Genomic DNA, 13,008 nt, shown 5'->3' with positions numbered 1-13,008 from the left:
GCCGTTTTCAAGGAGTGATAGACTTGGACGTCAATATCCCTCTGTACATCCATGCTGTTCATCGCCATTTATTGTATATTTTCCCCTAAAATTCCACCTACCAAAGCACAACACCTCACGCTTGCTCGGATTAAACTCCATCTGCCATTTCTCTGCCCATTTAGTTTTAGTTTAGCTTGTTTTTACATCCAAAATGCGTTGTGTTCCCTGCCAGAGGCATGGAAACCGACTTAGAAAAATGGGAATTTGATAACATATAAAATGGCTGATGGTTTAAGAGCATAATTCTTGGATAACCAAAATATTTTGGGATATAAAGAAATATCACCGTTAGTATTTCCAGCAGCCATTCTGAATGCAAACTCGACCAAAACATTGAAATTTAGACGTTTTAAACTTTTGAAATACAGTGCGTAAACAAGCCCTTCGGCCCACTGAACCAACGCCAACGAGTGATCACCACGGTAGAGATGCAGCGTTACGGCCCAAAAACCCGGGTTTGATCCTACCCACGGGTGCTGTCTGTACGGAGTTAGTACGTTCTCCCCATGACCACGTGGGTTTTCTCCGGGTGTTCCAGTTTCCTCCCACACTCCAAAGACGTAGAGGTTTGTAGGTTAATTCACATCGGTAAAATTGTAAATTGTCCCGTAGGATAGTGCTAGTGTGTGGGGATCACTGGTCGGCGCAGATACGATGGCCCATCGGGGCTGTATCACTAGACTAAACTAAACACCTGTACACAAGCACCATCCTACACACTAGGAACAATTTACAATTTTTTTTATCAAAGCCAATTAACCTACAAACCTTTGTCGTGTCGTGTGGGAGGAAACTGGAGCATCCGGAGAAAACCCACGCGGTCACAGGAAGAACGTACAAACTCCGTACAGACAACACCCGCACAGACAGGATCGAAACTGGGTCTCTGGCGCTGTGAGGCAACAACTCAGTCGCTGCGCTATCGTGCTGCCCACAAAAATCCCCTGCATTTGGAGTCACAGCGTGGAAACATGCCCTATGGCCCAACTTGCCCACGCCGACCAGCATGCCCCTTTTACACTAGTCCCACCTGCCTGCGTTTGGCCCATATCCCTCTAAACACCATCCTATCCATGTACCTAGCTAAATGTTTATCAAACGTTGCGATAATACCTTCTACAGCCCATGGTTTAAAACCTTTTCCTGAAGACACTGAAGACTGTATTAAACACCGACTGAGATAACCAGGGAGTTCGGACATTTATCTGACTGTTGCAGACTTGAGGCAATCAAGAGGGCACTGGCTCATCTTTAAATGGCTGCTTACAGTTCTCATTTCAATTTATTAAGAAGCAGCATTAAAGCAGGCTGCAACTATTTATAATCAAAGCTGTCAAAGATTTAATTGTGACCGAGACCACAAAGCAGTTCTCTAATCCTCAGCATCATTATGTAACTGACCGACTTTAATATAAAAGGTTATTTTGGCCTTTCTTTCCTAATGAAAGAAAACTATGGGGTTAATACAGGATTGACTCATTGAATGAATGCACTGTGTTTCATTACAGTATGGTTAACCTAGAATAGGGACAGCTAGATAAACATCTTCCAGATTCACTGCTTTCTGCAGGAGATTTAACTTTCCATTCACAGGGCCGAGAGCAGTGCTGCCAAAGTCAACTTTCATTGCCCCACTGTTATTATCCTCGAGCATTGTGACCCACCGGCCTGTTTCACAAGGTCGAGTCAACCCACTGGTGTTGCTGGAGGCTCGTAGATCAGAACAGCTACTGATTTAGGTCGGTACGGTGGCGCAGCGGTAGAGTTGCTGCCCGTTTGATTCCTAGCCCTGTGACTTAATGAGAATCAAAACCGAAAATGTTGGAAAGGTTTGACAGGTGATGCTCAACCTGAAAAATTAACACGGTTTCTCTCTCGATAAGACTATTGCAGATTTCTAACATCTGAACATTTTTGGTGGCATTTAACGATAATTTAACTCCAGTGTTACTGTACCCGAGTGCACACAGGCTGACAGAACACATGAGCAAAACATGAAGAGTTTGCACGTTCTCCCTGTGACCGCGTGGGTTTTCTCCGGGTGCTCTGGTTTCCTCCCACATCCCAAAGACGTGCAGGTTTGCAGGTTAATTGCCTTCTGTAAATTGTCCCCAGAGTGTAGGATAGAACTAGTGTACGGGGCGATTGTTGGTCAGCGCAGAAGGGCCTGTTTCCATGCTGTATCTCTAAACTAAACTAAAGTGCTGGAGGAACTCAGCGGGTCAGGTAACATCTGTGGAGGGAATGGATAGGCGATGTTTTGGGTCAGGACCCTTCTTCAGACTCAAGAATTTGTCATGAGTTCTCAGAAGGCAAATCTGGTGCGAATGCCAAAAATAGAGACGCACTCACGGGAGATGAAGAGGAAAGTTAGAGGGAAAAGGGAATGAACTCAATGACGGTGACTGTTGATGTGCCTGTGGTGATCAGTTCTGTGCACCAAATCTACAGCTTCCAGAAAGGACCACTCATCCTTCTGATTACCAAGTTGATGGTCCAGGACAGGGGTGGGGAACCTTTTCATGTTGGAATGCCGCATTAAGTTAGCTGGAATCTAATAAGGCCGCATCCAAGAAACATATTAGATATACTCCAAAATGTACATTATTTTGTTACAATAGCCCACATGACTTACTAATGTTTTAATTGTGGCCGTCATTCGGGGAGGATTATTCAGGTATATCAACACGATTTGGTCTTTTTTTAAATTATTTTTCGTTTTGGTCTTTTTATTATTTGAAGTTTTTATTTGCTCACTCTGTGGCTACACTCATTTGGTAGTTTAGGGGTTCTATTTTTACACATTTACTTTCTCTTTCACTTTCTTTCTCTCTTTTTCTATTTCATTTTTGTTAAAATTAAAATGGAAGCTGTACAATAAATGTATTATGTCATATGCTGCGGTTTATACGTTTGTACACGGCTTCTAATTAAATAAATAAATAAATAAGATTAAATATTTTCCCCCTTCCAACTTGAACCTATGTCCTCTGGTCCTCGATTCCCCTACTCTGGGCACGAGACTCTGTGCATCTACCCGATCTATTCCTCTCATGATTTTACGCACCTCTATATGATCGCCCCTCATCCTCCTGCGCTCCAAGGACTAAAGTGCTATCCTGTTTAACCACTCCCTATAGCTCAGACCCTCTAGTCCTGGCAATATCCTCGTAAAAGTTCTCTGCACCCTTTCCAGCGTGATCCGTTATTATTCATTTCAAGCGCTCCACTATTAAAATCTTTCATTCAACAGATCTGTACATTGTGGACAGCTTGATTGTAATCATGCATTGTCATAGAGTGATACAGCGTGGAAACAGGCCCTTCGGCCCAACTCGCCCACACTGGGGCCAACAATGTCCCAGCTACACTGCGCTTGGTCCATAACCCTCCAAACCTGTCCTATCCATGTACCTGTCCAACTGTTTCATAAACGATGGGAAAGTCCCAGCCTCAACTACCTCCTCTGGCAGCTTGTTCCATACACCCACCAACCTCTGTGTGAAAAGGTTACCCCCTCGGATTCCTATTAAATCTTTTCCCCTTCACATTGAACCCATGTCCTCTGGTCCTTGATTCCCCTACTCTGGGCAAAAGACTGTGTGCATCTACCCAATCTATTCCTCTCATGATTTTGTACACCTCTATAAGATCTCCCTTCATCCTCCTGCACTCCATGGAATAGACCCAGTCTATTCAACATCTCCCAATAGCTCACACCCTCTAGTCCTGGCAACATCCTCGTAAATCTTTTCTGAACCCTTTCAAGGTTGACAGTATCTTTCCTATAACACGGTGCCCAGAACTGAACACAATATTCTAAATGCGGTCTCACCAACATCTTTTACAACTGCAACGTGACCTCCCGACTTCTATACTCAATACTCTGACTGATGAAGGCCAACGTGCCAAAAGCCTTTTTGACCACCTTATCTACCTGCAACTCGACCTTCAAGGAACCAGGCACCTGTACTCCTAGATCCCTCTGCTCTACAACACTACCCAGAGGCCTACCATTCACTGTGTAGGTCCTGCCCTTGTTCGATGCCCCAAAATACAGCACCTCACACTTCTCTGTATTAAATTCCATCAACCATTCCTCCGTCCACCTGGCCGATGGATCCAGATCCTGTTGCAATCTTTCACAACCATCTTCACTAGCGTTTTCTCTGACTTGACAGTGCCGACAAGAAACTTTTCACTGTGCCTCGATACACGGGACAATCATAAATTAAACTAAGCTCGAGTTGAAAAAGAAAATCGAGGCACTAGGAGCCGCAGCTGCCGATTTACCAATAAAGACACAGAGAGCTGGCGTTAGGAGACAGTAGCTCGGACTTTTGGTGAACTTTTGTGACTTTGTCGGCGCCAAATACGTGGTGACTCTTGTGTGCTGCGAAGGCGAGGTCTGCTGTGTGATTTTACTGGGCTGGGTGCAAAACAAAGCAATTCACGGTACACGAGACAATAAAGTATCATTGAATAGAATAATTGTTTAAGAAGGAACTGCAGATGCTGGAAAAATCGAAGGTAGACAAAAATGCTGGAGAAACTCAGCGGGTGAGGCAGCATCTATGGAGCAAAGGAATAGGCGACGTTTCAGGTCATCTCATAGATGCTGCCTTACCCGCTGAGTTTCTCCAGCATTTTTGTCTACCATTGAATAGAATAAAGTAACTCAGTGACTCAGGCAGCATCTCTGGAGAGCATGGTTTGGCGACGTTTTGGGTCGGGACCCTTCCTCAGAATTTTTGTTCTTGGGGGGGGAAAAAAAAAGGCCTACTTCATATTTCTCTTGGGCAGCTTACACCCTAGCGGTATGAACATTGACTTCTCTAACTGCAAGTCACCCTTGCTCTCCCTCTCTCCATCCCTTCTCATTCCCAGTTCTCCGACCAGTCTAACTGTCTCCGATTACATTTTATCTCTGTTTGCTTTGTACTTACCTTCTCCCAGCTAATAATGATCTATTCCACATGTTCCTTGATCCTCATCCCTTTGCCCTTAGTGTTTTCACACCTTACACTTCCTTGTCCATGTATCTCCCACTCCCCTGACATCGGTCTGAAGAAGGGTCTCGACCTGAAACGTCACCCATTCCTTCTCTCCAGAGATGCTGCCTGTCCCGCTCAGTTACTCCAGCATTATGTGTCTATTGTGTCATTTTGGTGATGAAATAAAATACAGGGCGGAGGTGCAGAACCTGGCGGACTGGTGCGCACGTAACAACTTGTCACTAAACACCTCCAAGACCAAGGAGCTGATTATTGACTTCATGAGGTCCCATAATGGAGAATACGCCCCAATCTCCATTTACGGGGAAAGTGTGGAGAGAGTGTCCAGCTTTAAGTTTCTGGGCACTCACATTTCAGAGGATCTCACATGGTCCACCAAGGTCAAGGTCAAGGTCAAGAAGGCACCGCAATGACTGTTCTTCCTGAGGACATTAAAAAAGACTGGTCTGCCCCAACAGCTGCTGACAACGTTCTACCACTGCACCAGAGAGAGCATATTAACGTATGGCATCTCTGTGTGGTATCTCAGCTGCACGGAGGAGGAGAGGAGAGCTCTTCAGCACGTCGTCCACAGAGCGCAGAGGATCATTGGGACACCGCTACCAGCCTTGGAGGGCATCTACCACACACGGTGCCTCAGGAAGGCCGTCAGCATCCATAAAGACTCATCACACTCCTGTAACGGACTGTTTGAACTACTTCCCTCCGGCAGACATTACAAGGCCTTCTACGCCCGAACCTACAGACTCAGAAACAGTTTTATTCCAAGAGCTATAGCGGCTCTGAACCGGCCCTGCTGAGTGCCCCCCATCCTCCCTGGACTGTCTCCCTCGGATGGTCACGACACAAAGCTTATTTATTTATTTTACTTTTCTTTTTTATCGGTTGGAGCTGCATACTAAATCTCGTTACACTGACGTGCAATGACAATAAAATATATTATTATTATTATTATTATTATTATTATTATTGGGTTTAGAAGGATATGGGCCAAATGCAGGTGGGTCGGACTAGTGTCGATGGGGCATGTTGGTCGGCACGATGAACAAACTCCTGGATAGAAATTCAATCATCCACAAACTGGCATTACTCTGGTTATTTGTCATAGGGACACAATCCTTCCTCTGCCCAGCCTTACCCAGGTGTAGGAAGGAACTGCAGATGCTAGTTTAAACCAAAGATCGACACAAAAAAGTTGGAGTAACACAGCGGGTCCGACAGCGTCTGTGAAGAAAAGGAATAGGTGACGTTTCGGGTCGGGTCTGAAGAAGGGCCTCGACCCAAAGCGTCATCTATTCCTTCTCTCCAGAGATGCTGCCTGTCCCGCCGAGTTAGACACAAAGTGCTGGAGTATCTTCGGTGTAAACCAGCATCTGCAGTTTCTTTACCCTATCCATTCACGTTCACCCCTTAAACCGATGTCCTCTGGTTCGTGATGCTCCAACTATGGGCACCCAATTCACCAGATCTGTTGCCGCCATGATCTTATACACCTCTACAAGATGTCCGCTCATCCTCAGTGAAGAGGTGGTACTCACCCTCCGGGCCTCCGCCTTTGATCTTGGGGCTTCCCATCGTCCAGGGGGCAGGGCTTGAGAGAGCCGGGCTGCTGGGGGAGGGGCGACTGCTGGATGAAGTGGTGGGGTGGGATAGTCAGCACCGAGCTCTGGAGGTGCTGGGAGGGCGGGTTGCCCACCGGGGTGGGACCGGGATGGGGGTCGGTGAAGGCGGGCGCGGCGGGGGAGGGGTGGAGCAGGGGCGGGGAGCCGGTGTTGCCGGGGCTGTGTGCCGCCGCCGTTGCCGCCGGCTGGTGGGGGAGCGGGGAGAGGGTCGGCGCGGGGATGACCACGTGAGACACCACCACCGTGGTGGTGGCGGCGACTGTAGCGGGGGGAGGCAAGGCTTTCTGCACCAGCAAGGCCGGGGCGGCCTGCACCTCAGGCTTGACCCCCTCGCCCCGCAGCACATTGTTGACCCTCTCCACGTCGGCTTTCCTGCGCTCCGCCCCTCTCTCAAACGGCAGCTCATCCCGTCTCTCATACTCTTCTGCAAATCAAAAGAAAGAGAGATTAAAATGACCAACTGACCGTTTAGTTTACTTTAGATACAGCACGGAAAGGGGCCCTTCGGCCCACCGAGCCCACGCCAACCAACGATCCCCGCACACTAATACTATCCTACACACACTGGGGACAACTTACATTTAGACCAAGCCAATAACATGCAGATCTGTTTTTAGACTGTGGGAGGAAACCACGCAGGTCACGGGGAGATCGTACAAACTCCATACAGACAGCACCCGTGGTCAGGATTGAACCCGGGTCTCTGGCGCTGTGAAGCAGCAACTCTACAGCTGCTCACAAGATAGTGATATACAAGATAAAGTCCGGCCCCCGTTTATAATACCCAGCGAATCCGAGATCAATAAAAAGAGTGAATATTGGCATAGGATCAGAATTAGGCCATTTGGCCCATCGCCTCTACGCTGCCATTCGATCAGGGCTGGTCTACTTTTCTCTCTCATCCCCATTCCTCTACTTTCTCCCCGTAACCTTTGATGCCCGTACTAGTCAAGAACCCATCGCTTAGGTCTAGGTTCTGTCAGTGTAAGGTGTACCGATGTGCAGCAAGCCAGGAGAATGTTTAAAGATCAGATCATGGAGTGGAGGAATAAGTGACGTTTCGGGTCGAGACCCTTCTTCAGAGTGCAGAATATAGTTCTCAGCATTGTAGCGCACCAGTTCCAGAGACAAAGTCCAATGCCCGCAATGGGGTAGAGGTGAATCAGACAGTACCCTAGCTTATGGACTAGAAGCTTATGTTCAGAAGCCTGATAACAGACGGGAAGAAGCTGTTCCCGAGTCTGGTGGTGCGCTCTTTCAAGCTTCTGAACGGGAGCGGGGAGAAGAAGGAATGACCGGGGTGGGACAAGTCTACATATTCTACATACAGAGGCAATTTTTAGCAGAGGCTGTATTTTTTGTTACAGTAGATGACAATTGTTCTCAGCATGTATTCCTTTCGTTGTCGGATGGGGAAGAGGGCAGTGGAGGTATGGCCAGCACCTACTTCTGTATCTGATTTTCCATGCAAACGTATTTCAAAGAAAACGAGAAGCACTGATGCGTTGTGGTGTGGAAACACTGTGCATTCGTGATTAAACTGAGTGCTATTTAGTTTTGTGATACAGCACATAGACTGGCCCTTTGGCCCATTGAGTCTGTGCCGACCAGTGATCCCTGTACACTAGCACTATACACTAGGAACAATTCACAATCTTTACCAAAGCCAATTAACCTACAAACCTGTACGTCGATGGTGTGTGGGAGGAAACCGGAGCACCCGGAGAAAACCCACGTGGTCACAGGGAGAACGTACAAACTTCGTGCCGACAGCAGCTGTAGTCAGGATCGAACCTGGGTCTCTGGCGCTGTGAGGCAGCAACTCTACCGCTGGGCCACCGTGCCAGTTGTGATGGGTTGCTTGTAGTTCTGAGACTAGTGGGAGTGCCGCAGGGGTTGGTGCTGGGTCCACCGGTGTCTGGTATCACGGGGAGAACGTACAAACTCCGTACAGACAGCGCCCGAGCTCAGGATCGAACCCGGGTCTCTGGTGCTTTAATGCAGCGACTCTGCCGCTGCGCCACCGCACCGACCCCCATTTCCACCCAGCTCAATCAGAGAATGTGCAGAAAATCCCATTGTGTACAAATAAACCGCATCAGCGGGTGGTATAGTGCGACCCTGTGCATACAGCCATAGAGCCAGGCCCTTCGGCCCATCACGTCTATGCTGGCCATCATGCCCTTCCAAACTAATCCTATTTAACTGCCCATTAATTACCATCTGTTTTATTCTTTCGGTTATCTGACCAGATGCCTCTTTAATGACGTCTTTAACGTGATCCTGCCTCCACCACCTCCTCTGGCAGCTCATTCCAAATCCCAATTACTCATTTTTTGTGGAAAATTTACTCCGTTTGTGTAAAAGTTGACATATCTGTTGCACTGGTGCATGTTAGAATTTCATTGTTCCGTTTCAGGACATATGACAATAAAACACTCTTGACCTCTCACCTGAAACCAACTCTAGTTTTGGAAATCCCTATCATGGGAAACAAACTAATTATTTTCTACTATTTTTATATTGAGTCTGAGTCTGACGGTGGTGAATCTGTGGAATTCATTGTGGAGGCCAAGTCAGTGGATATTTTTATGGCAGAGATATAGATTCTTGATTGGTGCGGGTGTCAGTGGTTATGGGGAGAAGGCAGGAGAATGGGGTAGAGAGGGAAAGATGGATCAGCTATGATTGAATGGTGGAGTAGACTGGATGGGCCGAATGGCCCAATTCTGTTCCTCGAACTGATGAAGCAGGGTTCCATAGAACCATAGAAAAATAGGCGCAGGAGTAGGCCATTCGGCACTTCGAGCCAGCAGCGCCATTCAATATGATCATGGCTGATCACTCAAAATCAGTACCCCATTCCTGCTTTTTCCCCATATCCCTTGATTCTATTGACTCCGAGAGCTAAATTTAACCCTCTCTTAATAACATCCAGTGATTTGGCTTCCACTGCCTTCTGTGGCAGAGAATTCCACAACTCTCTGGGTGTAGGTTTTTCCTCATCTCAGTCCTAAATGACCAACCCCTTATTCTTAAACTGTGACCCCTAGTTCTGGACTCCCCCAACATCGGGAACATTTTTCCTGCATCTAGCCTGTCCAAACCCTTAAGAATTGTATATGTTTCTGTAAGATCCCCTCTCATCTTTCCAAATTCCAGTGAATACAAGCTCAGTCGACCCATTCTGTCATCATATGTCAGTCCCGCCATCCCGGGGTTTAACTTGATGAACTTACGCTGCACTCCCTCAATAGTAATAATGTCCTTCCTTAAATTAGGAGACCAAAATTGCACACAATACTCCAGGTGTGTTCTCACCGGGGCCCTGTACAACTGCACTAGGACCTCCTTGCTCCTAAACTCAAATCCTCTCACAAAGAAGGCCAACATGCCATTAGCTTTCTTGAAGCCTGAAGAAGTGTTTTGGCCCGAAACGTTGCCCATTTCCTTCGCTCCATAGATGCTGCCGCACCCACTGAGTTTCCCCAGCATTTTTGTCTACCTTTGATTTTCCAGCATCTGCAGTTCCTTCTTAAACAAGCTTTCTTCACCGCCTGCTGTACCTGCATGCTTACTTTCAGTAACTGATGTACAAGCACACCCAGGTCTCGTTACACCTCCCCTTTTCCTAATCTGACACCATTCAGATAACAATCTGCCTTCCTGTTCCTGCCACCAATGTAGATAACCTCACATTTATCCACATAATACTGCATCTGCCATGCATCTGCCCACTCACTCAACCTGTTCATGTCACCCTGCAGACTCATAGCATCCTCATCACAGCTCACACTGCCACCCAGCTTTATGTCATCCGCAAACTTGGAGATGTCACATTTAATTCCCTCATCTAAATCGTTCCGACCAGAAATTCTTTTGGAGACACTGCCTGGCCCGCTGAGTTACTAGAACACTTTAAGTCCATCGTCGTTATATACCAGCATCTGCAGTTGCTTCCTACACACTATTTACTTTCTCTATGGCTGTAATGTCATACACCTCTATCACCTCACAGCCTCTTTTGTGCCAGGGAAAACAGTCCAAGCCTTTCCAATCCCTCCAATCCAGGCAGCGCCTTTCAACTTAATTACATCTTCCCTGTAATGTGGTGACCAGAACTGCTCACAACACTAACTAACGTGGTCTAACCAACCTATAGCAAGGAACTGCAGATGCTGGTTTACACCGAAGATGAGACACAAAATGCTGGAGTAACTCAGCGGGACAGGCAGCTTCTCTGGAGAAAAGCAATAAGTGACGTTTCAGGTCAGAAGAAGGAACTCGACTCGAAACATCACCTATTCCTTTTCTACCACAGATAGACCCCAAGTCTATCTGTGATTTAATCCTCGTTTTGTGCAGCTGTAACATGACTCTTGGACTCGTTGCTTTTCCCAGGATGGAAATATCAAATACGAGAGGGACTAACTCTAGGGTGAGATGGGTAAAACATGAAGGTAAAGTGCGGGGCAAGTTTGCTTGCTGCACAGAGGGTGATGAGTGCCCGGAATGCGCTGCCAGGGGTGGTGGTAGAGACAGATACAACAGTAGTGGCGTAGCATTAGAGTTGCTGCCTTACAGCGCCAGAGACCCGGGTTCGATCCTGACTACGGGTGCTTGTCTTTACGGAGTTTGTACATATTCCCCCATCAAACCTGTTTGACGCACAGGTTTGTAGGCCAATTGGCTTCGTATAAATGAAGAAAATTGTCGCTTGTGAGTCGGGTAGCGTTAATGCGCCAGTCGGTCGCGCGGACCCGCTGGGTAGAAGGCCCCGTTTCCACGCTGTATCTCCAAACTAAATAAAAGTAGTATTTAAGCAACTGGGCACAAAGATATGGTCATGTGCAGGCAGGTAATAGTATGTGTTGGCATCATGCTCAGCACAGACATTGTGGGCTGAAGGGCCAGTTCGTGTACAGTACAGTCCCATGTTTGATGTTTCAGCTGATGAAGGCCTTACATCCACCTGGTCTATAGGCGCTGCTACTTCAGGGAACTATGCACAAGATCTAGATATTTAACTACACTGCCAATGCCCGGCTATTTACTGTGTATAAACCCTGCCTCAAGTTTAGCTTCCCAAATAACATCACTTCACACTTGTCCACGCACTTGACCCCGGTCATTCCTTCCTCTCCAGCGCGCACCACCAGACTCAGGAACAGCTTCTTCCCCTCCGTTATCAGGCTTCTGAACAGTCCCTCCAGAAGCTAGGGTACTACTGTCAGATTCACCTCGACCCCATTGCGGACATTGGACTTTGTCTCTTGTACTGGTGTGCTACCATGCTGAGAACTATATCGGAGGCAGGATGTGTTGGCTCTGGAGAGGGGTCAGAGGAGCTTTACAAGAATGATCCCAGTGATGGTTGGGTTAGCGTACGATGACTGGGCCTGTACTTGCAAAACGTGAAAGGCTTGGATAGAGTGGATGTGGAGAGGATGTTTCCACTAGTGGGAGAGTCTAGGATGAGGGGGGGGGGCGACCATAGTGTCAGAATTAAAGGACATTCCTTTAGGAAGGAGATGAGGAGGAACTTATTTAGTCTGGGTGGTGAATCTGTGGAATCCTTTGCCACGGAAGACTGTGGAGGCCAAGGCAATTGATATTTTTATGGCACGGATGGATAGATTCTTGATTAGTATGGGTGTCAGGGGTTATGGAGAGAAGGCAGGAGAATGGGGCTAAGAGGGAGGGATAGATCAGCCATGATTGAATGGTGGAATAGACTAGATGGGCCAAATGGCCTAATTCTGCTAGTATTACTTATGACCTTATGAACTATATTCTGCACTCTGTACCTTCCCCTTTGCTCAACCTATTGTACTTGAGTGCGACTTGATTTTGATTATGTATATAGTGTCATCCGATTAGATTGGATAACAGGCAAGACAATAACATGCAAAAGTATTTCACTGTACCTCGGCACACGTGACTGGAATGAACCGAAACCTAAAGCAAGAAATTAACCATGGAACAAAGGGAAGTCACGAGTTCTTGGTCCAGTTGGCGAGTCAATGGACGAGAGAGTTGCCAGCTTCAAATACTCAGATGATGGGCTCCAAGCCTCACGCACATGGACATGGACATGTACAGGATACCGAGTTGGATGATCAGCCATGACCATATTGAATGGCGGTGCAGGCTCGAAGGGCCGAATGGCCTACTCCTGCACCTAATTTCTATGTTTCTGTGAAGCTGATGTCTACCGGTATGTCTACTTTGAAGTTGATAAGAGATTTGGCATCTCACTGAACACTCTCACAAATGCCCACAGATGCACTGTAGAACATATCCTGACTCTAGTGTGTGTGTGTAGGATA

At 47.2% G+C, this 13,008-nt stretch overlaps 1 protein-coding gene across 1 annotated transcript in view; it reads right to left on the bottom strand.

Moving 5' to 3' along the window:
* Positions 1 to 13,008, bottom strand: part of mnta (MAX network transcriptional repressor a) — a 119,844-nt gene that overhangs the window by 86,062 nt on the left and 20,774 nt on the right. The window contains 1 exon segment of the mRNA XM_055657573.1: positions 6,596 to 7,103. Coding sequence (XP_055513548.1) covers positions 6,596 to 7,103 — 508 coding nt within the window.

This window comes from Leucoraja erinacea, chromosome 28, assembly GCF_028641065.1.
Source record: "Leucoraja erinacea ecotype New England chromosome 28, Leri_hhj_1, whole genome shotgun sequence".
Taxonomy (NCBI): domain Eukaryota; kingdom Metazoa; phylum Chordata; class Chondrichthyes; order Rajiformes; family Rajidae; genus Leucoraja; species Leucoraja erinaceus.
This window is presented reverse-complemented; position numbering and strand designations above follow the sequence as displayed.